Below are 27,520 nucleotides of genomic sequence, written 5' to 3'. Positions count from 1 at the left end.
ACTTAAGTTAGACACTTTCATGACAGTGGGTGCGTTCGACTTGAAGCACGGCTACAGACGCTGATCGACGAGAGCAGCCGCTTGCAGTTGGGGGCGGAGTTGAAAACTGAGCCGTCAAGCCGGACACTTTCTGCTCCCATTAGTGACAGTCACGTGGTATTTGCATACTTTATCACAGATGAAGTGAATTAAATGCAATATTTGTCATAAACACAGACGTTTCAGGAACATTTCCATGAGAAACATAAACACTTTTTATATACTGCTTAATACAGTGCCATCTTTTCAAGAATAGAGTTCAACATACTCATACTATTTAAATACTTATAAAGTGGGGGTATATATGCTTTTATCTGTGTTGTATGATGAACGTGACTCAATACAACAATGCAACTACAATACAAAAATGCTTTCACCATTCTAAAAACACAGATTTGTGGCCATTTTTGGAACTGAAAAGCTTCGACTAACCTGAAACACACGTGATCGTTGTCATGTGGTGAATCTGGCCAATCGTGAACAGCTGTGTCATCATCAGTGCTCCTGCAGTCGCTCAGGAGAAACTGCAGAGGCTGAGTCAGCTGGCTGCTCTTGAAATACTCTCGTGGTACTTTAAAGCCACACGTGATAGTCATGTGGTTACATACGTCTCAAGCCGGACAAAATGTCTAACCGGCATGCACTGCTTCAAGTCAGACTTCAAGTAGGTGAACGCACCCAGTTTCTTAATACATTTAAATACACATTTAAAAAGTACATGTTGTAATAATGTCAAATTAAAAGTTTGACTGTAAATGAAATTGTAAATCATTATGTTTTAATAATCTTACACAGTGGATTATATAAACATTAACATTACATTTAGTCATTTTGCAAACGCTTTTATTCAAAGCAACTTGCAATTGGGGAATACATAAAGTGATTCTTGTTAAAGAGGCTAACAGACATAGGAGGTGCTCGTAAAACCAAGTTTAAGTCATTGTTCAAATAAGTACAAGCTAGAATTTAAGGAATAAAGTAAAGTAAAAAGAATAAAGTAAAGTAGCGTCGAAAGAAAGTTTTCGGCATTCCGGATAGGGGTTGGAAGGTCATTCCACCAGCCAGGAATGGTGAGCGAAAAGGTTCTGGAAAGAGATTTTGAGCCTCTCTGTGCAAGGAAATAAAGGGAGGTGGAACATGGGCTCTTGTGGGCTCGTTGAAGACCAGTTGTGCCGCTGCATTCTGAATCATTTGTAGAGGTCTGATTGTGCTTGATGGAAGACCAGCCAGAAGAGCGTTGCAGGAGTCCAGCCTAGAAATGACAAGGGCCTGGACAAGAAGATGTGCAGCAAGCTCCGTTAGGAAGGGCCTGATCTTTCTGATGTTGTGCAATGCAAACCAGCAAAATCGAGTAGTCTTTGCAAAGTAGTCTTTGGAGGTCAGCTAAAGATTACACCAAGATTTTTGACTGAGGTTGATGGGTTAATTGTAGAAGAACCTAGCTGGATTGTGAAATCATGCTCTAGAGTTGGAGTAGCAGAGAAGACAAGAAGCTCAGTCTTTGCCAGGTTGAGCTGTAGGTGATGTTCTTTCATCCATGCCGAGATGTCCGCCAGGCAGCCTGAGATCCGTGCAGCTACTGTTGGATCATCTGGTTGAAATGAGTGGTAGAGCTGTGTGTCATCAGCATAGCAATGTTAGGAGAAGCCGTCTAAGGTTACGTATGTAGGGAGCCAGGGTTACATACGTAACCTTAGACATTCCTCTTCAGGAACTCGAGCTGCATCAATGCCGCTATGGGGAACGAGAATGCCCACGCCGCCAGACTTTCAAATCTCTGCCTAGTGTGGAACAGCAAAGCTAAAGCAAGAGAAGTAGAAAGGAGCCTGACAGTAATCAGGAACAACCTGTCCAATGGCCAACTTCAGAAGGAGTGAGTTTTGACCAGAGGAATCATAGGACTAGAGGCTTAGGATAGCATCCTGATCACCACTTAGCATAAGCTTCTTCTGGCCGGAGGCCTCAGCCTCAGCGCACCATGGAGGAAACATGTAACCAGAGGGTCTCTGCCCACTAACTGGCCACTGAGAGGGGCGTGGTAGGCCGCCATGGCCGCCACGTAGACCTTCAGGATGGAGTGGGTCAACCCTGCGGAGAGCCTGCAGTAACTCCAGCCCTGTACCAACCGGGCAGTTAACTGGGTCAAGCTGCGGTCTCCGCAAAGAGAAGTGAAAAGCTTCCACTTCAAGGCATACAGATTCCTCATTGAGGAAGCTCTGGATTGGAGAACGGTCTCACAACCTCAGTTGAAAGACCGGAAGCTAAGAGTTGAGCCTCCTCAGAGACCACACCTACAGCCTCTAAGCTCCATGCGGGGTTGGATGAGTCAGAGGAAGCCAGAGGGAACTGTGCAATGTCTCTCAAGTCGCAAACAGATCCACCCGAGTCTGGCCAACCTCTCCAACTCTGCTTCATCACCTCGGTGTGAAGCCGCCATTCCCCGGGCCTCGGCCCCTGCCTCAACAGGATGTTTGCTCCCATATTAAGATGCCCAGGAATGTGAACTGCTCTCAGCGAGAGGAGTTCACCCTGGGACCACACAAAGATCTGGTACGCTAGTTTGTATAAACGGCGTGAGTGCAGAACTCCTTGGTGGTTGATGTAAGAGACCACTGCTGTGTTGTCGGTGCGCAGCAACACATGGTGACTTCTTAGGTCTGGGAGAAAGTAATGTAGTGCTCGAAGCACACCACGGATGGCGGCCACTCCACAGACCACGGGCAGGGTGGCCACTCATGACCGCACCCCAGCCGGTGAGGGATGCATCCGTCACTAGCATTACGCGGCGACAAGGAGCACCCAGCACTGGGCCTTGATATAAGAACCAAGGTTTTCTCCACATGTCTAAGGCATGTAGGCACCGCCGCGTGACCTTTAGCATGTGAAGTGGTCCTTGGTCTTGAGCCACCACTGTAGGTTCCTCATGTACAGCAGGCCAATAGCATTCACGTTGGACGCAGCTGCCATCAGACCCAGCAATCTCCGAGACTGCTTGACAGTGAGTGACCAGCCGTCTCTCACTCTCGCGACTGCAGTGAGGATCAACTCGATCCGAGCAGGTGACATACGTGCCTGCATCGTGGTCGAATCCCATGCCATGCCCAGATAAGTGGTTCTCTGTACTGGAGAAAGCACACTTTCCTTGGTGTTAAGTCTTAACCCCAGCTCTTTCATGTGAGCGAGAACGACACCTCGATGCCGAACCGTCATATCAACCAATCGTCAATGTGGTTGAGTCGAGAAAGTGTGGCGTGAGAGTGCAAGGCCAGAGGAAAATCTGTATTGGTAGGTTTTTACCCCCAAAAGCAAACCTCAGGAACTTCCGATGAAGAAGGATGGAGATAAGTGCATCTTTTTAATAGATCGTGACACATCAGTCCTCGGACTTGGCCTGTGCAAGCGTGCTGAACTTCAGTCCCCTGACTGAGCGGTTCAAAAAGCGCAGATCTAAAAAAGGACACAACACCTAATCCTTCCTCGGAACAGTGAAGTACCGGCTGTAGGGCCTGGACTCTGCAACCCGAGGAGGGACCACCTCGATGGCCTCCGTACTCAGAGAGAGTCTACTTCTGTTCCATTACCAGAGCCTGCTTGGGGCCCACCAGAACTGGATTCTGTGGTCTCTCACTACAGTGTAAGACACATTTGGCTGTAGTTTTCACACTGCCAAATAGTCTTCTAAGGGAATCAGCCTCTCAAGACTGATCTCTGGTGTCATCACAGCAGTTAGCTCGGTGCCCTGAAGCGGCACACCGGCAGGAGATGGCCCAACTAGCTGCTCTGGAAACCTCCCAGGAGGTCGCAAGCCTCTTAGGACCACTACGTTTCCGGGCGGTAACTGAGAGAAGCTCTCTGAGGTCCTGAGCCGCAGCATCAGGACTCTCATAGCTGAAGTCTCCTAAAATGACGGTCCTCAGACCCACGTCGTGTGCTAGGAAGACTAAACCAGAGCCTGCTCAGGGCAGGTCCCCATTAAGCACACTTAGCAGGTGCTCCCATACCACCATGTGACCTCCTAAGGGAACCAGTCTCGCGAGCCTCTGGCCTCTGATCTCCTGAGGGCACTGAGGAGAGACGGGCACCTTGTAATGCGGTGTACACCGCTCTTCCCCAGAGGGAGCTGGCCCTCAAAAAGTAGGTATGGTGGTCAAAGGGAGTGTGTTTTTCAACCTGAGACTCATTATGGGGTCTATAAGAATTAAGTGCTGATGAGTACAGGTTTCGGATGTGACCGTCCCGGCCGGGCTGCTGTTTAATTGTTTTGTTTGTTATGTTTATTATGTTTATTTTGTGCACATCCAGTTCAGACCCTTGATCATACAGTCCTCTGCCATGTACGCTTTCATTACTTATTACCATTAATACTGATTAATGATTGTTTGAATACATTTGTTAATTATATTTCTTTGAATAAACTACTTATTTCGCTACTTGCCAGTCCGGGTTGGCTCTCGTTCATGTTGCTAATGTGAGCCGGTTGTAACAACAGGCATTGCAGAGGATCGCTAGAGAGGTGAAGAACATTCAAGGGTACGCACAAAAAGAGTAATGAAGCCAAGAGGGATGCTTATGGCTATCTATATATCTGTACATCAGTGTGTGTGTGTGTCTGTGTGTCTGTGTGTGTGTGTGTGTGTGTGAGTGAATATAAAGGAATCTGTATGCAAACACGTGCTTCCAAACCTGTGTTTGTGTCGGAGGGGAAGTCACACTGTGGTTGACTGGGCAAATGGGCCAGCAGCTTTAGGAGAGACAGCTGATTCATACTGAGTGGCACTGGAGGAAGAACTATTTATAGATGCAAACATGTAAACTCCACACCTTAGAAATACCTGCCTACACCCTTAGACACTCTGCCACTGACCGACTTGATTTAATATAACAGTTTATGCTGATAAAATATTACACCTATCCCAACTTATAGAATTCATTCAACTTTATTTATTTATTTATTTAGCAGATACACACATTCAAACTTAAGTTAGAATGTTAGAATTTCCATTACTTTAATTCTAAATCTAATTAATTTAAACAATAAATGAATGTTAGTTTAGTTGAAATTACTTGTACAGCCAATTTGATTATACTTTAAAAATTTAAGACAGAAAATGAACTTAGAATAAGTTAGGTGATTTGGTTCAAAAACATTTTTGTTATGCTGGTTGAAAGGCTCTTCTCATTCCAACAACAATCACTAAGTTAAGTGGTCTAATTTTATTTATAAGTATGTATATAATCTGTGGAAGTGTTAGGCCATAAAATGTTCATCCAATATCAATCGTCTGAGGGCTACGATTGTCAAAACTATGGACTTGTATGTGTGTTTTTGTCCCTGTGACCCCATTTCTGTCTTCCATGTTTGTTAATTGGTTTCCAGGTGTGTCTAATTTCTTCCCCATGTGTTCCATGTCCTCATTTAATTTAGTCATTCCATCCACCTGTGTTTCCCGAATTATCCGGAGTTTGAAACCCCAGTCATTTGAGTTTATGTTTGTCTGAGATTATACAGTACGTCTACCCATGTGTGTCCTGTGCTCCTGGCTACCCCTTTGGATTATTGAAATTAAAAGAAGAGTTTTGTGCATTTCGCATTTCGCAAAAAGTATGAAACAACTGAAAATATGTCATATTCTTGGTTCTTCAAAGTAGCCACCTTTTGCTTTGATTACTACTTTGCACACTCTTGGCATTCTCTTGATGAGCTTCAAGAGGTAGTCACCTGAAATGGTCTTCCAACAGTCTTGAAGGAGTTCCCCGAGAGATGCTTAGCACTTGTTGGCCCTTTTGCCTTCTGTCTGCGGTCCAGCTCACCCCTAAACCATCTCGATTGGGTTCAGGTCCGGTGACTGTGGAGGCCAGGTCATCTGGCGCAGCACCCCATCACTCTCCTTCTTGGTCAAAAAGCCCTTGATGCCTTCAGTGTGACTCTACAACTTTCATAGTCATGAAAATAAAGAAAACTCTTTGAATGAGAAGGTGTGTCCAAACTTTTGGTCTGTACTCTATATATATATATTAGCATATACGGTCTCCAAGAACTCTCTAAGTACACACATGTACTAAAGAATGGAAAGCAGACCACAGTGTGATGTGTAGGCTACTTTGGTGCATGTATTTATTCATCCTGGGGATACGGCCAGCCAGAGATTTCTGTATCCATGGCAGCCTCCGAGTGAACCCTTTATCATCTCTGCACACATATGCACACAAAGAGCACACACCACATGCAGAGGTGTTAAACTTTCTATGGCTTTATCCATCCAGTCCAGAAGGCTTGCTATGAGAGCCATCCATCAACACCCCCCCCCCCACCCACCCACCACACACACACACATAGTCTTGCTCTTTTTCTAACCATGATGCAAAGCAGTATTGTCATATGTTTCATGATGTGTGACATAATAATCTGTAATCTATATCTTGCACCTAAACTGATGATTAGGTTTAGTCCCTTTTTATTTTTATTCTTGTCTGCCTGCCTGTTCATGAGTTATTCGAGTTACTTTAAAACACATTTTTATATACATAACTGATCTACAGAGAGATGATGTAATGCATATAGCATCATTTTCCATTAGAGGGACACTGTGAGACATTTAATGTGATGTCATTTATAGTTTCCTGAATTCCTTTCATTTACGTTTACATAGCACCTTTGTATCTATCTTTGTAGGATAAATCCAAATCATATCTAGAGACCATCATAAAGACCACCTATAAAAATGAAACAAATTTTAGCATTATTTAAAACACTCAGTGGCTAATACAAATTTTGGATAATACTTTAGATTAGGAAACACATTTACTTTTTAATAAGAGTTTTCCCTCAATTAATTCATAACATGCTACTTACTGGAGTAGTTGTTGTAGTTATGTTTAAGTTTTGGGTAAGGTTAAAGGATCTAGAATATAGTCATGCAGAATAAGGCATTAATATGTGCTTTATAGCATTAATAAACAGCCAATATGCTAGTACTATGCATGCTAACAAGCAAGTAATTAGTGGTGAATAGTGTTCCCTAATATAAAGTGTTACCAATCTTTGTTATGAAACACACTTTGAATGTTCTTGTTTCCTTTTTCAAGATTTTTGAGATCTGAGGTAAAATATTTATTGCCATCATGACAGGTTTTAACCAAAATTAACATGGATTAATATGGAAAACATACCTTTTGTCACAATGTGGCGTTGACTCTTGACTAGCTCTGCACTTTTTCCTCATCAAATCTGCTCTTTGTTTGGTTTCTTTCATTATCAGAGGCGAGTTCCTAAGATTCAGAGTTTTGGGCAATTATAGCCTAATTTGTTTAATCTCACAATGTTTATTTTCATAATCTATAATTTGGTAGACCAAATAAAATCATGACGATGAGTGTTTTGCGAATTGTTCACTATCTGTTTCCGTTAGCAGACCTAGTCAGGTCTAGGTCCTTTATGGTAAGATTGAGCGATTGTGATATTAACGTCAATCCATAGGAGGCATGTGCTGTAGTATGTGTCATTGTTTATTCTGGCCACCTGTCCCTCTGATTTTCCGTCTGTCTCTTTCTCTGAATGTCTTCCTGCCTGCTGTCTTGCTTATTTACTTGTCATCCTGTCCATTGTTACTTGTGTTTATTTACCCTTCTGTCAGGATGTTTTCCTTATCAGCTCTCCTTCTCGGCATGCTATGGACCTCAAACATGCCTGTCACACTGGTCCAGGACATTTTATTTCCTCGTAGTCATTGTAGACACTGAGACAATGTTTCTGGCTGTCTCCGTTTAGCCATTTGGGGGGTTAGTCTGTATATACAGCAAGTTGATTCCATTAATACAGTCAGTGAAACTCCCAGTCCGATGTGCAAGACCTCAGTCTAGCTCCCATAAATAAGGAAATTAGAAAGGCCCACTGAGCTCTGCTTACACTGCTGCACCAACAGGAATGCTTTTCTTTTTATTATTAATTTTATTTTTAACTTAAGTATTACACACTTTCATGTACTCACAGTTTACTTGAGAAAGTACTGGGTAATATAAAGTAACTAGATGGGTTAAGTTAAGTTCAGGGGTAGGGAAAGGATTATTACCTAGTTACTCAGTTATTGTGATAAGTAATATGCATATAGTAGGTACATGTGAAACGGAACTGTAAAATAAATTGCTACCGTTTTAATGGTTGCTAATAAGTACTTATTGAAGTATGTGATTTTGGACACAGCCCCCTGTGTGTTGCTCAGAGATACAACTATGAATTCTGCATTTACTTTATTTTTCTGTTGTCAGAGCAAAAACAGACGATCTAACCAGCGATATCTGTAATCTAAATTACCAAGTATTAACTTCTTGTTTATTTAGCTGTTTTAAAAAAGCAATATCACATGTGGAGTCCTCCTGTTGGTTTAAAAATTCATTCAGACACTTGGCCTGCAGCCAGGTGATATTCAGAAGAACAGAAATGTGCTTTGTGTTATAAATAACTCTATACAGTACTCAACACATTACGCACACACAAAAATGAGTTTGCTTATTTATAGTGAGAGAGCATTCTTTCACTCAGCAGCGCTCTTTCATCTTATCTCAAGGACGTGCGAGTGTGTGTGCGTATGTGTGTGTGTGTGTGTGTGGTGTGTGTCTACAGTCCTAAATAAAAATTGATTTCAGTCTTGTCTGTGACTGACCTACTCTTCACTTCTTTTTCACAATATACATATTCACCACTTTGACAGCTACACACTAAGTGACAGTCTGAATTTTACACAGTTGTGATAGACTAACACATTTCCATCTGATATAATCACCATGCCATACCGCCACATTACTTTATAAGAACCACTGAAACTTTGTCAAGGTCTCTTTTGGCCAGATGGTGGGTGTTTATGTGAGTAATGAGCAGGCAAACTTCAATGTGGAGGACCTGCAGTATGTTTGAGACACAGCAATATACCTGAACAGCTCCTCTGGAACAGCTCCGTTCTCCAGACATGTTAATTATTAAAAGAGCGAGTATGGCACCACTCTCTCATCTCCATGGAAACAGCAGAGGTCATGGTAGCAGATGACATCAAGTGACAGATAGAAGGAATAAGAGGGAGAGAGAGCAAGGCACAGAGTGAGGACTTTGGCAGTTCATATGTCTGTGGTTGAGTTTGCCCAATCCCACAGATGGAAACAATACCAGTTCAGACTGATCAAGACCATGAATTCTGTCACTCAATACTCCTTCACTTTTAGGCTCTGTAATCCTGCTTGATGGCTTTGAGAGAGCATTATAAAGTCTTTTCACGGTAAAATAGCATGTCATATGCAAATTGGGTGGTGATTTTTCATGATTTGGATTTTAAGAGTAGATAAGCAGTACATTAATATAATATAATATAATATAATATAATATAATATAATATAATATAATATAATATAATATAATATAATATAATATAATATAATATAATATAATATAATATAATATAATATATCACTGATGTGTACCATTCCGTATTTCCAGTGCATTTAAATGAGAGAAGATCCAGGGTGGGAGAAAAACACTGTGGCTAATCCCGTAAAGACATTTTGTGCTTCTATTCGTTCCAGACCACTGGCTTCACTAATTGGAAAGATTTGCTCTGTCTGAGGGAGAACCAGATAAACTAATAAGGAGAAAGAATCGTACCATTTTAAAACCAGACCGCCCCTTGACCTTGTCTCTGTAGCTTGCTAAGTTAACATTAGAACTCTTTCCGCCACTTTCACTTTCTGCTCTTCTGAAAGCTTGTTTGATGACGTCGCCAAGCCTTCTGTCTCCATGGAGATAATGATCAGCACTTTTGATTGGCAGGCGAGGGGAGTGAGAGGAGGCATAGATGGACAGATTGTAGGATTGAGTGCGATTGTTTCACAAAGTTGGTCTTTGTTCCGTTCTCTCAAACATCCAGGAAAGTGACAAGTGAAGAAGACAACAGAAGAATGAAGATTCATTCTACTCGATCATTGTGAAGATTGAGTCATTTCAGCTTTAAATAGTTTGACATGATTTTTCTCTCGAGTGTATTTTTCTCTTTGTTGTGCTGAGTTTTGTGTCTTTGCTGGCTAGGCACAATACAAAGAATGAGAAGGACAGTGAAACATTCCAAAAATATGATCATATACTCACTCATATTCACCAGTTCCACAATTTATTCAGCAGAAAATAAAGTATGAAAAGAGCATTATATAGTGTATAAGTTTTATAATAACACTGCAAAATTGTAAAGTGATTCCACCCCCCCAATCATTTAAGTCGGAAACAGTTTTCTTCCTGAACTCACTCCTATTTTACGCTGCTGATTTCACTTTGTTGGAGAAAATGGAAAATGTATAGTTTATATTTTCCTGTTTATGCAAAAAAAAAAAAAAAAAAAACTCTGTCCTTTAAAAATAGCAATGGTATAGCAGAGGCTTATCTCTCTGGAGTGCAGAACTTTATAAAAGTGTTATTTAAAACCCCATGGGACAGGACAGCTGTCACTCAGATACTGGACTTGTTGTAAAGAGAGAGTCAGAGTCTCAATCTTTATCTCTGCAGTTTTGACAGCGCTGACTGTTGCTGACCAGCACTGGATGAGAGAGGGAAATATACAGACATACAGCTATAGAAAGTAAGCGTGTTGATGTGCATGTGTGTATGTGTGTGTGTACGCATCAATAAACATTCCTGAAAATGTGTTTACCTGAGACAGACTGCTGTGGTGCTTCATGCATAATACATGCGAAAGCATCTAAGCATCTATATATATATATATATATATATATATATATATATATATATATATATATATATATAATTTGAACAAACCCCTAATCCTAAGTATCACGCCTTGGTGTGTAACTCATCCTGCACCATTTGTGTTATAGATATGAGGTGTGCTATAAATATTCCAAGCGATTGAATTTGACTAAAATAAAAAATATCCCTTAGGACCGAATTATCGCATCTACAAATCTAAAAACCCAGAATATTATAGGGATTTAGGAGTCACCTTTTTTGCCAGTAAACAAACACCTGGCAACTACCCAGAACACCCTACTCTATCTTTGTGGCACCACTCAGATTTTATTGTGGGAAAAAAAAATAAAAAAAAATAAATAAATATTTATTTAAATATTTTTTTTAAGTGGTGTTAAAAGAGCAGCTACGGGGCTTTGAGATTGTGATTGGCTGCATTGTGTTTGTCCAATTAGTTCCATTGTGTGTGCTTGGCTATGTCATGTGACTCATGGGATTTCTTGAATTAGAAGAATGTTGGCTGGACTAGTATGTTTTAAAAATGAATTTTAATTATCTTGATATGAAAATATTTCAGTGAGAAAAATTTGTTACCTTGTTTCTCCTATTTATAATGGGCTGTTTAATGGGTTATAATTAAGATTTTTATTCCATTCATTCATTCATTCATTCATTCATTCGTTCTTTAGCAGTTTTGCACCTTTTGAAAAATGTCTAGATGACTGACTATGTTTGTGTGTCTGTGTGTGTGTGTGTGTGTGTGTGTGTGTATATATATATATATATATATATATATATATATATATATATATATACACACACACACACACACACACACACATATAGTAACATTTGGACCCCCATAAAACTATGATGACATGCTTAGATATAAAGCAATGCAGACATACTGTATGGATTTATATTATTCCATGTCCTACCGTAGTTGAAATGCACCGCATTCGCTTCAGAAATTATGACTTTTTTTAATGGTTGTGCTCTGATAAATATATGATATTTAAACTTTGCAAATGTTTAATGCTGCCACTCACAAATTAAATAATATTTTGGGATTGTTGTATTTGTCATTTGGCTCATTTTCATTGATCATTAGCCTGTCACACAAACCTGGTAGCTCTGGCTATAATAGGGAAATGTCAATATGCTGAGAGAGGTGAATGACAGTCATTACTCTGTCACAAAACAAAAATAACAGAATATTTCTGAAGAAAGACAGTGAAGGAAGAAGCCTGTGGTTTGGAGTAATGTTGTTATTCATGAAGCTTTGCAGGTATGTGCTTGTATAGACTCTTTCGTCTCTGCTGCTTGCAGTCTGCATGACAGAGAGGGATTTACGGCATTCTGGTTTATGTAGTAATGTATTCAATGCTATGAGGAACTTCCTCCTATTGCAACATGATCTCATGAGAATTTGTATGTATTTTACATAAAATATGGTTCAACAAAATGTACATTAACTTACGTTTGCACAGACACTAAAACGTACAATACTGATGTTTTACAGCGTTTGAACGTATAATTCTGGCATATTGACGACATTTAAAATGTAAATTATTTATGTAAGGGATTTGTCCCCCTCCCCCCAATATATCCCCCATACATTTTTCGGGCAAGTGTGCTCACGTACTGTAGAGATATTCAAGGGCTAACCCAATATGAAAAAATCTAGATTTAAATGCAAAGAGACAAGATAGACTTTGCATGACCTGACATTTTATTCATAAAAAATGAGTTAATGTGAATATTACAGAGTGCTAAACACTGGCATGCGGTGTACCTTTCACTTGAAGCAGGAGGGCGCTCTTGCGCAGAATGTCCCAAACAGGATAATAAAAGTAATAAATTATGATGTGCCTGGACAGCCAAAAGCACAATATGGACAAAAGCATTTTTGTAACTGAGCTGAATAAAAAGCTGAAACGTTTTGACTGAGCATAAGTGTTTTTCCAAGTTATCTCCAGGTAATAAATAAATATATGAATAATGCAGTGCTAATTGACATATAATTTATTACAGTATCCTTAAAAAACTATAACATATATTTTTGCTTTATTCTGTGATAACAAAAAATAAAAGCAAAAAAAAAAGTGTTTGTAGTATGTAAATCAGTCATAACATTTTCATTGGGAAATAAAGAAAAGATATGATAGAATGCAAATTATTAATTATTTCAAATTATTATTTAATTGAAATTCAAAAATAGTTCAAAGTTAACTATTAAAAAGAATAGCTGAACATAAGTTCCCTATCTCTCGGTCACTACGAGTTATGTCGAACGACATATGGGGTCTCACTTGGGAGGCCAATCATCTCTGAGTTTAAGAGAAAATGCCAATGAAAATTGGCTAGTGGATTTAACATACCTGACCCATTCCCCGTGGCCACGGGTATGAATAGGTGACAAGTGCATCCACTCATTCATATTTTTTCTTCGGAGCCGAGTGGTTGTAGGAAAGCTGTTATACTCCACAAAGCCATTCATCTCCTGTGTGTCGGGAAGCTGTTCTGGTTGGTGGTACGGCGAGAACAGCGGTGTCCCTTTCAGCGATTCCCCTGAGCGTGTCAACTAAAAGAGCAGATTTCCTAAAAGATGATTCGCGTCACGGACGATTCACATCTTTTTAAAGACGCCATTTCGTCCATGTCCTTCTGGATGCGGTCGTTTCCTGTCCTCTGACAATGTCCACGAGCGTTGTTTTCCGTGTCACACACTGCGTGTGTGACCATGGCAACGCTGTGATTGCAGGAGCAGAACCCTCTGTCACTAACAGTTCCGGTTTCTCTGCCATGAGCAGAGGACCGCCAGCTAGTGCTCTGGGAGATTTCAATGTGACAGTGAGAGCTTCTCCACCGGGCCATGCCCCACGGACCTCTCATCCCTTCCGTAGTGCTTGTCCTTTGTGGCTGCTGGGTGATTCTGCTGGGCTGTCTTATGGCAGTCCCAACGGATCATTCGGTTTGCCTGATTTTGATCAGATGTCGATTGCAGCATGGGGGGATGAGCTATTGACCTCTGTGAATGAAGATTTGGGTGTTGTCGCCACTGCCGAATTGGACCCAGAGTTGACAGCCGTGCTTGCCCGGGCAGCTGTGAGCATCAGGATGGAGTGCTCATGGCTGTACAATTGGTTCCCGGTGTAGAGCGCGGCTCACAACCTTGTTTTGCTCTGGTTCCTTTCTTCCCGGATGTGCATGGGAAGTGACATAGTCGTGGATGGCCCCTTTTTATGGCCAGAAGCCGCTCGTTTCCTTCCTCCGTCCTCACTACCCTGGATGGCGGGGCAGCTATGGGGTGTGTTGACATTCCCCAGCAGGAAAATGCAATTGTGGTGCACTTGTGTCCGCAAAACACCGCCACTGGCAGGAATAGTCAGAGTCTCCCGTCCAAGGCCTTTAAGCTGTCGACCGCTCTCGCTGCCAAAGCTTACAGTGCTGTGGGGCAAGCTGCCTCTGCCCTGCATGCCATGGCCATCCTGCAAACTCACCAAGCCAAGGCTCTAACAAATGCACAAGGGTAGAACCAACCCCAGGTTGATGCAGGAGCTGTGCACAGTGACTGAACTCAACCTTCCGGGCGACGGAAGTCACAACACAGTCCCTCAGGAAGGTGATGTCCACTCTGGTGGTCCAGTAGTGCCATCTCTGGTTCAGCCTGGTCGAAATGAGAGAGGTTGACAAAGTGCACTTTCTCAACGTGTGTTGACAATGAGCGACGCACTGCCTCCTCATTCTCACCCACGACGCCCTCTTTCGCCAGTGGCCAAGAGGTCATGGTTCGAAGATGCAACACCTCTCCACGCATCTCTGGCCAGTTCCTCCGGGAACAGGGGGAGTTTTGTTTTGATGACTCAGAACGAAATGCTTTCTGGGCCATCCTACACAACTCCCCATTGCTGCACCACTGCGGGTATGTCGACTGTCCCTTTGGTGCAACTTGTACGGAGTTTGGGGGTGTGGCTTGCACTGCCCAACCTGTCATGCTGGCTAATTCGTAAGGTCCTTAGAACAAGTGTCCCGGCATGATGTTGTCACGACAGATGCCTCCAACATGGGCTGGGGCGTGACATGCAATGGGCAAGCAGCTTCAGGGTCCTGGACAGGACCTCGACTGCTTTGGCACATCAACTGTCTGGAGTTGCTGGCAGTGCATCTAGCTTCATGGTGGTTTTTGCCGCTGTTGCTAGACAAGCATGTGTTGGTCTACACGGACATCACTACGGCTGTTTCGTACATCAACCGACAGGGTGGTCTACGATCATGTCGCATGTCTCATCTCACCCGCCATCTCCTCCTGTGGAGTCACGGCTCAAGTCCCTGCATGCTATCCACATCCCGGGGGAGCTCAATCGTGCAGCCGACGCGCTCTCACGACAGCTCACGACGTAGGCTGTCACCCTTCACCTTGAAAGTGTATGTGGCTGCCATTGCAGCCCATCATGATGCTGTGGATGGCTGGTCCCTGGGGAGGCATGACTTGAACGTTAGTTTCCTGAGGGGTGCCAGAAGATTAAATCCTCCTAAGACACCCCGATACCCTCCTTGGACCTCTCTATTGTTCTGGCTGGACTTCAGTGGGGTCCCTTTGAGCCGCTGGATTCAGTCAAGCTCAAGTTCCTGTCTCTCAAGACAGCACTCCTGGTCACGCTCACTTCCATCAAGAGGGTCGGGGACCTCCAAGCATTTTCAGTAAGTAAAGAGTGCCTTGTGTTCGGGCAGGCCTACTCTCACGTTGTCCTGAGACCCCGGCCTGGATACGTGCCCATGGTTCCCACCACTCCCTTCCGAGACCAGGTGCACTGCAAGCACTGCCCCTGGAGGAGGCAGATCCAGCCTTGACATTGCTGTGTCTTCCCTTGACAAACCAGCTCTGTCAGTCTCTTCTGGCAGCTGTTACATCCCTACTCTAAGGTAGGACCTGCCTCAGAGACCCATTCCATATGTAGTACTGCCCTCTGAGTCAGTCCACATCAGTATCTCCACATATCACCTCCCTACGGGTAGGATGTGGTTTCTGTAGCAATCTTTTCCTAAAGCTCGCTTCCCCATCATTCTGCCAAGCTGAAAAAAAAACTAATAGGAAAGATTTGAAGCAATCTTTCACTGAAGGTTGGAATCCCTTACAAAAACTTTTTGTGGACAGAACAGCAGCATGGCCTTCTCCAGCAGCGATGTACTTACTCTTTTGGTCCCCTTCGGTACCAAGGTCAGTGAATTTGCGCTGGGGCTTTGGGAATGTTACGACCTCAAGCATAGCTTTTGTGACATGCCACGGCTTGTCGACAATTGCAGCGCCACAGGGTTGTGATGGTGTTCAGGTTGTGACGTTTTCCATAGGACCCCATATGTCGTTCGACATAACTCGTAGTGACCGACAGATAGGGAACGTCTCGGTTATATATGTAACCCTCGTTCCCTGATAGAGAGAACGGAGACGTTATGTCCCCATGCCACAACATTGAACCATTTGCTGTTGCCGGGACACGTTCTCGGCTCCTCAGCGTAAAACCTGAATGAGTGGATGCACCTGTCGCCTATTTATACCCGTGGGCATTGGGAGTGGCTCAGGTATGTTAAATCCACTAGCCAATTTTCATTGGCGTTTTTTGTTCGACATACCGTCTCCCTTCCCTCCATCAGGGAACGAGGGTTATGTAAGTAACAGAGATGTTTACAAATAAAGTGTATGTTTAAATTGTTATTTATCATTTTCAAATGTATAATGCTTAAAAACACTAACTTGATTAGATTAATGCTTGATTTTAATAAATAGAGCATTGATTGCATTGTAAATGTAAAAATATAAAATATATATATTTTTTTTCTTATTAAGTAATGTTTATTAAACCAAGAAAATGTGACTGGGACATTAATTTATATTTGCCACTAACATATTAGGAATGCAACTGATATATTGATGATATCTCTGTACTGTAAATGCTTAGTGGGTTTAATTTACAGTTTAAGTAGTCAATAAGACATTCACTCACCTGGGTTCAGTGTATAATCCATGGCTTAAACTGGACTCTCTCCATTCAAATGGGATAATTACCCTCATTTAGACAAAACTACATGCAGCAGTTTGGCTTTCTAAATGCTCATTCTCTTTCTTCCTCTCTATGAGGACTTTATGTCTTCCATTAAAAGTTATAGCAGTCATATAAAGCATCCTTTACAGAGAACTTTCCACTTCAAATTATGAAAGGGTTCAAACAGTTCACTTGAACACAAAACACACATGAAAGTGCTATAATATATTGCTTATGAGTGGACAATTATCAGGGTGTCTGGATACAATACTCTTATTGTATTGTATAAATCAACATAAATTACAAGTATTACTTTAAATATGGCAGTAATTTATACATTTTAGTATTTAGATTTGTATTATTTCATACCAACTTGTAGGAACTTTCCAAGAATTTACCCATAAAGTAGGCTTACATTTTAGTTAGCAAAACTCTGCAAGTAGTAAAATATAGCAGAAATTAAATTAATTATGTTGATGAATGGAAACAAAGATCATGATGTAATGACAGAAGAGTTCACTGGAATGGAAGGTGTGTGTGTGTGTGTGTGTGTGTGTGTGTGTGTGTGTGTGTGTGTGTGCGTGTGTGTGTGTGTGTGTGTGTGTGTGTGTGTGTGTGTGTGTGTGTGTTTGTGACATATCAGGACACAACTTTGAATAATGACATGGGTACACAGGTATTACAAGGAGAGGGTGACTTATGAGGACATAACCCATGTCCCCACTGTTCAAAACAACAATCCAATTCAAATCCAGACAGATTTCTTTCACCGAAGTTCAATGCTAAGTACGTGGAATAATTGGCTATTTTTTTATTTCAAAGCAGCCATAATATCATTGAATATCTTGTCAAGTCCTTTCAGTCAGGCTTTAATGTGGCGGCAGCTGTTTTATGTATGTATGTGCCGATGAGTGTATGAATGTGAATGAGAGCGAGAGAGAGAGAGGCTCTTCACCTAGTTCCCTGCGTGCCAGCTGCATCTTCCCTGCTTCCTTATTTTGTGCACTTTAAGCCTCGTTTAGTGTAATTAACTGTATTTGCCTTAGTTAATGAGTTTCCCCTCCATCCTGGATACTTGTTTTCAGAGTAACTCTGTCAGTCAGAAAGAGAACTCTACCTGGGTATGGCAGACTCCATTTGTGTATTACTGTATACGTGTGTGCACATGTTTGTGTGTTTTCAGGCTGGGACAACCTCCCAGGCCTCATTCACACTCAATTTGATAATTAATCATGCTAATTACAGCAGCTCTACCCCAGAGGCTGCAGGGATGGTGGAGGCCTAAGGTGGGGACCGGCTGATAGACAGGAGATGTTAGTCACGCTGCTCATCGCTTTGCAATGCAAATGGAGTCGCAGGGGGGGAACTTAATTTCTGCCTTTGAATTAGCATGTGGCTCATATTGAGTAAAATAAGAATTGCATTCAATTTTTCCAGCCTTGACTCACTCTAAATTGACTCATTTACTTACGCAGATCACGACGTTAAAGTAAGCCACAATGTGTGTAGTCCCACTTTACACCAGTAATGATAAAAATATGATATTTACATTAAAACTCTTGAGCTTCAGGCTGCTTCAAGTCAGTTTTAGAAATTCTGATAAATACATTTATATAAACTACCACTCCACACCAAAGTTTGAGGTCAGTATTTATTTATTTGTTTGTTTGTTTATTAAAGAAATTAATACTTTCATTCAGAGAGTACACATGAAATTTTGATCAAAAGTGACAGTTAAGATATTTATCATGTTACAAAAGATTTAAAAACAAATTCTGTTCTTTTTTTTTTACTTTCTTCTTTCTTTCACTATTTTTTTCAGCTTTGATGTTGCATACTTTTCACGATGCATTGTTGTCACTTTTGCAATGTATTGGACACATAACAGTTTTGTCTTGCAACTGTCCAACAAGAACTCTGTCTGTACGTTAATGCAATTTTGATAATGCTATGGCATGTGAATATTATACATCACATAAATGTGACAAGAAGGGAGTCTAGTGTTCCATAATTTACCATTATACTCGAGGTGTTCTGGAAGATAAACTAGCTCACCCAGCATAGACAAGGAGGCCTGGTCCATAATAGTCTACCAGGTTTACCGTTGACCAGCCTTGACCAGCTAGAAACCATGGAAAAGGGTTCCAACTATGCTGTATACAGCCCTCTAAAATGTACATATCCTCTTGTAGCACTCCATTTGATAGTGTGTGTAAACACAGGCGGTGTTTCATCCACACAGTTTCATTCTTTTTTGTCTTCAGTAGGTTGATGTAAAAATTAAAGTATAACAAAGTATAAAGTGTGCTTAAGGTGAAACGTATAGAGGCTTGAAAGTATAGTAGACTTTTATCAGTGTGTGTGTGTGTGTGTGTGTGTGTGTGTGTGTGTGTGTGTGTGTGTGTGTGTGTGTGTGTGTGTTTTCACTCTCTTCACACTTTTCATTCTCAACCATGTTGTATGACTCAGTTAAAGACTCTCAAAGAATTTGAGTGCTTGTCTCAAACAAGTGTGTGTATATATGTGCTTATATCAAATTTTAAACTATGGAGCAATTTCACACAAGTCGTTCAACAGTCAGAATTCATCTAAACATTGGGTTATGTATAACTTCAAAACTCTAGACATAGTTTCAGCACTCAGACAGATATTTTCAGAGAATAGCAGTCTGACCAGTATGTCTGTAGGGGCAGTTTGTGGAGAAACAGAGTAGAATATTGATGCTATGGTTTCAGACAGGAAAAGTGTCACACTATGAGAGCAGAAGAGAGAACATGGCACAGATACATTGCATTCAGTGCTGCCTCTGAGTATTCCACATAAACCTGGAGAGAAGGAACAGGAAGATAAAAGTCAAAATGATGAATAAAGAAGGGATTAGGAGGGAAGGAGAGAAGCACTCAGTTTCTGGAGCTAATTTAAATATATAATGCTTAGTGTAATGCATGCAATTAGGGTGTGCACAGAATTGCATGTTTAAGTTTGTTGTAAGTTTATTATGCAGTGTTAAAAAATCTATTTTGTAACTGAATATTTCAAATGTTATTCTGATTGATTCATTCATGTATGTTTCATTTTTCTTTTTTTATTTCATAATGTTTAATCAAAATGTCAACTCAATCTTCCAGTGAAAATGACAGACTTCTCTAATCATTTAGTCTGCTTAAACCCATCTCTCTATGTTAATTTGGGCTCTCAAGTCTCACACATTCAGAATGAGACACACGCATTTCAACCAGTTCACATTTCTCACGCTGAGAATTAAGGTTCACTTTTCCATAACAGATCATTTCAAACTTTTGATATAACTTGAGAGCCCTTATGCACACATCATGGTTCCATCAATGGACCTTTTCAATGAATCGGTTGAACAAGAGTGCAGAAAATGACCTGAGCTGGATTATAAACATTAGAATTCTTCATTTAATCATTTGAATTCTAACAGTGTTTGAATTGAACACACTAACACTGTGTCTGCACGACAAAAAATATACAGTAGTAAACTGATGCCTTGTTTTATATATCTCGTACTCACACTGTCGCACTTGCTTCCAGGGTAGGCAAGGTGTAAGAAAAAAAGTTATTTTAAGACCTGTTACCTAAAACCTGTTGCATAAAAATAACATAACATAATACCAGACTATTATGTTAATATAGGAAATGAGAAAAGGAGTTTTTTTGAATACATTAAATTATTCAATTGAATCACACGTTCATTTTCATACACAGCAGATGGCACATCTGCTAATAGACACCCGATAATAATGCAGTTTATTGCTGAAATGCAGACTGTGTTAAACAGTGTTGACTGTAAGCGTGTTAGACAAGAATACAGCTTGGTGGTCTCAACAGGGACAGGGGTGCTAATTACTGCAGAGGATAAATTATCTACACACATACATGCTCAGCTTATCTTTCTCTCTCTCTCTCTCTCTCTCTCTCTCTCTCTCTCTCTCTCTCTCTCTCTGTCTCTCTCTGTCTTTTCTTACATGGAACTCTCTGCTCTCCTTTAGTTCTTGTGCATAAAGTAATCAAGGTTCATTATGCAAGAATCAATGTGCAATGTAATTAAAGTCCTTCATACTCAGGTTCATCTGCAGTGTTTTTCACTGCTACCTGTCCTTTTATATCAGCCTCACTGCAACTGTTTAATGAAAGGTGAACTTCATCAGCCTCACAAAGCCATTTTTCTGAAATACAGATGCATTTGTGGTGTTTCTCTGGGTTTTCTCAGGTTTCGTCACTCCAAACCACTCCAGAGCACTGGAGACCTCAGGATTAATTCATCCTTTTGATAATGGATGTGCTGGAGTGTACATACTAACTATATTTCTATCTGAGATACTCACACACAGCATAAATTGTAGCATATTGTTTCTGATAGAGCTGCACGATTATGGGATTTAAATCCTGCCATGATTCAAAACTGAAAATTAAGTTCTGAAAGGTTGAATCTAAGTGTTCTTACAAAAAATCTTACAAAAAAAAGTTTACAATGGGAGAATAGTGACAAATTCGAAACTCTGAAAAAATGATTGCACAACACCATTAAAAAGAGTGTTGCACTTCTGAAGAAGGAAAACTCAAAAACAAAATTATGTTTAAAGAGATTTAAATTTTTTTACCACTTTGCAAGCCTGCAAAGCTCTGTTTTCAGAGTTTCAAAATGTCTTTTCACACATTCGCACACCAGTTTTCAGATCACCATTTACAAGGTTTCAAACCTGGAAAACAATCTAATACAGTAGGAGAACACAGACAAATTTGAAACACTAAAAAATTCTTTGCGCACCATCGTAAAAAAAATGTTGCAGTTCTGAAGAAGGAAATCTCAAAAACAACATAATATTTGCAGAGATATTTTTATTTTTTTACATTTTGCAAGCTTGCAAGTCTTATTTTTCGATCTTGCAAAACTTTTTTTTGTAAGATTTTGAGTTTTCGAACACTTAGTTTCAACCTTTCAGAACTTTATTTTCAGTTTTGCATCATGGCAGGATTTAAATCCCATACACGATAAATCGCAAGCGATATTTAATGTGCATCTTGTCAGTAAAGCCAGTTCTGTAATAAGCAGTTAATCTCTACACGTGCGTGATTTCACATGGAACAGCATTAACTACATAGAGCCATAGTTTCTGATTTTATTTGGGATTTGGCATGTCTTTCTCTTTTTCTCTTTCTCTCGCAGATACAAAAATATTCACATTCACTTCACATGGAGTGCTTGGCATTGGATCATCTCAAAATCTCCCATAGTGCCAAGCAGGCTCAGTTCCCTTAAAACCTTTAGCCTATCAGAGAGGAGCATGAAATACAATATTTGGCCAGCACTGCCTATCAGAGCTAGGCATGAAAAAAAAACCTCCCATTGCAGGCTGAAAGTGTAGTACTTTGGATAAAGTACTCTTCTGCAGCCTTTAGATATTGCAGCTGGCCTAAAGCTGGTTAGAGCCAAGAGGAGATGGTGGGGGGGTTGGGGGGGTTGAAAGAGAACAGAATTGTAAAGAATAGATCCAGTTGAATCGGAGAAATCTTTAAATGAATAAGTTCTATTTCTGAATTCAGTTTAAATGATAAAGGCATTAGAATGAGAAATATTACTATAATTTAACTGAATAAAAACAAGAAGAAGGATTAAGAACAAGAAATAGATACCGTATTTTTCAGACTATAAGTCGCACCTGAGTATAAGTCGCATCAGTCCAAAAATACGTCATGGCTAGGAAAAAAACATATACAAGTCGCACTGGACTAGAAGTCGCATTTATTTAGAACCAAGAACCAAGAGAAAACATTACCGTCTACAGCCGCAAGAAGGCGCTCTATGATTTCAGTGTAGACTACAGGAGCACAGAGCAGCATAGAGCGCCCTCTCGCGGCTGTAGACGGTAATGTTTTCTCCTGGTTCATGTCAAATTAATTTTGATAAATAAGTCGCACCTGACTATAAGTCGCAGGAAAATACGGTAACCTTCCTGCATTTGTGGACTGTGGACTGCAGTCTTCAAGTCACTCCACAGATTTCAGTGGGGTTTAAGTTTGGATTCTGACTAGGCCATGCAAAGACAATTACCTTTTTCTCCTTCAACCACCGTGTGCTCAGGTTTGCTGTGTGCTTTGGGTCATTGGGTCACCAAACCTTCTTCTCACTGACAACTTTCTGGCAGAGGGCAGCAGATTTCCTCAAGAATTTGACAATATTTTGCCTCAAATGTTTGCAACAAAATTTATTTTTTGTAATGGGGGGATATTTTCTCTTTCATACTCACTGTGTATATATACAGTCGTGGCCAAAAAGTTTTGAGAATTACATAAATATTAGTTTTCAAAAAGTTTGCTGCTAAACTGCTTTTAGATCTTTGTTTCAGTTGTTTCTGTGATGTACTGAAATATAATTACAAGCACTTCATACGTTTCAAAGGCTTTTATCGACAATTACATGATATTTATGCAAAGAGTCAGTATTTGCAGTGTTGGCCCTTCTTTTTCAGGACCTCTGCAATTCGACTGGGCATGCTTTCAATCAACTTCTGGGCCAAATCCTGACTGATAGCAACCCATTCTTTCATAATCACTTCTTGGAGTTTGTCAGAATTAGTGGGTTTTTGTTTGTCCACCCGCCTCTTGAGGATTGACCACAAGTTCTAAATGGGATTAAGAGTTTCCAGGTCATGGACCCAAAATTTCAACATTCTGGTCCCCGAGCCACTTAGTTATCACTTTTGCCTTATGGCACAGTACTCCATCGTGCTGGAAAATGCATTGTTCTTCACCAAACTGTTGTTGGATTGCTGGAAGAAGTTGCTGTTGGAGGGTGTTTTGGTACCATTCTTTATTCATGGCTGTGTTTGTGGGCAGAATTGTGAGTGAGCCCACTCCCTTGGATGAGAAGCAACCCCACACATGAATGGTGTCAGGATGCTTTACTGCTGGCATGACACAGGACTGATGGTAGCGCTCACCTTTTCTTCTCCGGACAAGCCTTTTTCCAGATGCCCCAAACAATCGAAAAGGGGCTTCATCGGAGAATATGACTTTGCCCCAGTCCTCAGCAGTCCATTCACTAGACTTTCTGCAGAAGATCAATCTGTCCCTGATGTTTTTTTTTTTGGAGAGAAGTGGCTTCTTTGCTGCCCTTCTTGACACCAGGCCATCTTCCAGAAGTCTTGTCCTCACTGTGCGTGCAGATGCGCTCACACCTGCCTGCTGCCATTCCTGAGCAAGCTCTGCACTGGTGGCACTCCGATCCCGCAGCTGAATCCTATTTAGGAGACGATCCTGGCGCTTGCTGGACTTTCTTGGACGCCCTGAAGCCTTCTTTACAAGAATTGAACCTCTTTCCTTGAAGTTCTTGATGATCCTATAAATTGTTGATTTAGGTGCAATCTTAGTAGCCACAATATCCTTGCCTGTGAAGCCATTTTTATGCAACGCAATGATGGCTGCACGCGTTTCTTTGCAGGTCACCATGATTAACAATGGAAGAACAATGATTTCAAGCATCACCCTCCTTTTAACATGTCAAGTCTGCCATTCTAACCCAATCAGCCTGACATAATGATCTCCAACCTTGTGCTCGTCAACATTCTCACCTGAGTTAACAAGACGATTACTGAAATGATCTCAGCAGGTCCTTTAATGTCAGCAATGAAATGCAGTGGAAAGGTTTTTTTGGGATTAAGTTAATTTTCATGGCAAAGAAGGACTATGCAATTCATCTGATCACTCTTCATAACATTCTGGAGTATATGCAAATTGCTATTATAAAAACTTAAGCAGCAACTTTTCCAATTTCCAATATTTATGTAATTCTCAAAACTTTTGGCCACGACTGTACACATGTATATCTTTACTGCACAAATGTCGAAGGTCAAAGGTATCGTTCAAAATGTAGAATTTAACTTACAATCTGCAAAGGAGTAAAAAATAAATAAATAAATAAATAAAAAAATAAGTTAAAATACTCTTTACATAGACAGTAGGTCATGTTTGCATTTCCTTCTATCACTGGCCACAATTCTAACCTTAAATAAAATCTTAAAAAAACAAATGAATAAATAATGTCATCTTTAATATATATAAAAGAAAATAATGTCTTCATAATCATATGTGAAATAATTGTCTGAGAATTGAACAAACTTGGAGATTCAGGATACAAGATATCTTCACCTACAAGTGGTTGTCTAAAGCAAAAAATGCTAAGAAATGCACATAATTTGTAAAACAACTACTTTTGGAATTAGCACCCCAAAATTAGTAATAAACAAGTATTGGATTTCAATCAGCAAAATATGATGCTGGGCAGTGTAATTTAATAATAACATTCATTTATTTAGTGGGTTCAGTTGAATTACAAAATCCTTCAGTTGAATCAATCGAAATTTGAATCAGTTAAACCAACTCAATATTTTAGATTCTAGTTGTTCATTAAAGTAAATAAATACATTTGAAAGTCAGAGATATTAAATGGATTAGAATGGAAAATTGGCAGAGAAAGATTCAATCATTCAATCTGTCAACGTTCATTGCATTCTCTTTGAGAGTTTATGAAAAGGATGACTTGAGCATGCGCTCACCGCATTGACCATGCAAGTGTGTGTGTGTGTGTGTGTGGTATCAGGTTGTGTCCTTTTCTTCTCCTGCCAAAAGCTGCTGACAGGTGAAATCCCTCAGTGTCACTCTGCTGGTTTCATATTGTGATGGGCACTTTGACAGCTCAGTCAAAGCTTGTTTTCTGATAGTCTAGATACTAGACCTGCCTCACCCACTCACCATTCAAGGAGGTTTACAATAGTTCGAAATGTTATGTATTTTAACTGAACAGTTGTCAAGACTGGCCAAACAGAGAAAAAACACTCTTCTCAAAAAGAGCCACACAGCAAATGTAAAAAGATTTAATGCTCGCCTCATTAAATATTCATGCACTCCATCGCAAGTCACAGCAACTGTCACACACACTGCGTTTAGTTTCAGCGTCTGAGGGGAAGAAGTAAAAAATGTCAAAAATAGCGACTGCAAACGCATTAACTAAACTGATAAAGACAGTATTTTTTTTGTGGTACATTTTCAGAAGATATAATGCAACCTTAACAGATTTATGTTGCGAGGTATCTGCAAATGCACAAGCAAGGTATTCAAACAGGTTGCATCCTGTTCTTGAACTATCAATGTTATTACCCTCATGAATATGCAAATAAGAAATGTAACTACATTTTAAACCATAAGAATTCCCTAACAGCCATGTCAGAAAATATTCTCCTCCACTGGTTTTTAGCTGCTTTTGTTTTTATAGCTTAAGGCATTTTTTGGAACCATATAAGACACAGCATGTTGTCCACTTAGTCAAATACTTCAATTAATTAATTGGAATTCTACATCTAAAAAAAATTATATTTGGTTTTAAAATCAGTCCAACCCTGTTTGATTACACAGTAGAAAGCTATATTATATAACAAACTGACAGCAGAGAAGACAGTGCTGAGGTAAAATCATAAAAAGAAAAAATAAATGTCATATACTTATGGACAGTTAAGGCAGAAAAAAATGTATTTTGAGAAAAGCTAAGCATTTAATCAAACTCTATTAAATTCATCTGTCACTTGGAATTGTTGCTTATTCAAACACAATATTTAGCTCAGTGCTTGTTCCATGTGTTTGGCTGGTAAATCAAACTTCTGTTGTTGTTTATGGATTTGCAAAATTGCTAATTTGTCATGTAAGTATGCATATTGCTGGGCTTATGCAGCTCTTGGTAACATCAATACATTTAGTTTAAGGACAGTAAAAAGTTTATGTGTTTTGGTGGGTCATCACTGAAGAAAAAACACCACTAAAGCCTTCACTAAATAATATCATTAAATAAGTGAAATGTTCTATAATGGATTTATCATTTGACTACATTTGAATTATGTATTTTGTCACTTTCATCATCACTTTGAAACCCTGGTTGATTTCTTACCCTTCCCTGCAGTTGTTTCCAATCATTTTCAAGAATGGCTAAAGAGAGAGAATACATCCCCATGCAACATAATTTGACCTTTAATTACTGAACCTAAATAACCACTTGACATTTCCCCTCTGTGTGTCTCCAGGTACGTCCACACCTTGTACCTGGGAGTGCAAAGCCGTTGGCATGGCGACCCGGGTCGGCGTCATTTCTACTGGCGTCTGATGTTCGAGAGCGCTGACATCAACATGCTGCGGCTGCTGGAGGCTTTCCTGAAGAGCGCGCCTCAGCTCGTGCTGCAGCTCAGCATCATGATCCACAGCAACCACATACTGCCCTTACAGGGTGAGACAACACAAACACACATACAGAGGTTTCTCAGGTGGGCATGCTGAATGAGAAGTGTTGAGAAAGAGAGAGAGGACAGAACACTTGTGTGATTGTGCTGTGATCGTCATGACTTATTCATATGGCCACGGCCACTCCTGAGAAGACGCTTGCTTGTGATGAATTAAAACATTTTACACGCTTTTTAATTTTTTAATTTTTTAATTTTTTTAAGAATTTCACTTTTTCAGCAAGGATGCATAAAATTGATCAAAAGTGACAGAAAATACTTTTTTATATTGTTACAAAAAAGCTTTTTCAGATAAATGCACTGTATCACAATTATTAACTGAATGAAAATCCTTAAATGTATTACAGTTTCCACAAAAGTATCAAGCAGCACAACTGTTTATAACATTG

The 27,520-nt window shown here is 40.2% G+C and overlaps 1 protein-coding gene across 1 annotated transcript in view; it reads left to right on the top strand.

The window, feature by feature from the left end:
• LOC132129072 (XK-related protein 7-like) overlaps positions 1–27,520 on the top strand; it is an 81,764-nt gene that overhangs the window by 44,761 nt on the left and 9,483 nt on the right. Inside the window, exon 2 of the mRNA XM_059540496.1 lies at positions 26,919–27,118. Within this exon, the coding sequence (XP_059396479.1) occupies positions 26,919–27,118 (200 nt within the window). The remainder of the gene's footprint in view (positions 1–26,918; positions 27,119–27,520) is intronic.

The sequence above is a fragment of the Carassius carassius genome, chromosome 46, assembly GCF_963082965.1.
Source record: "Carassius carassius chromosome 46, fCarCar2.1, whole genome shotgun sequence".
In the NCBI taxonomy this organism is placed as follows: Eukaryota; Metazoa; Chordata; class Actinopteri; order Cypriniformes; family Cyprinidae; genus Carassius; species Carassius carassius.
The sequence above is the reverse complement of the archived record's forward strand: the minus strand, read 5'-3'. Positions and strand labels throughout refer to the sequence as shown.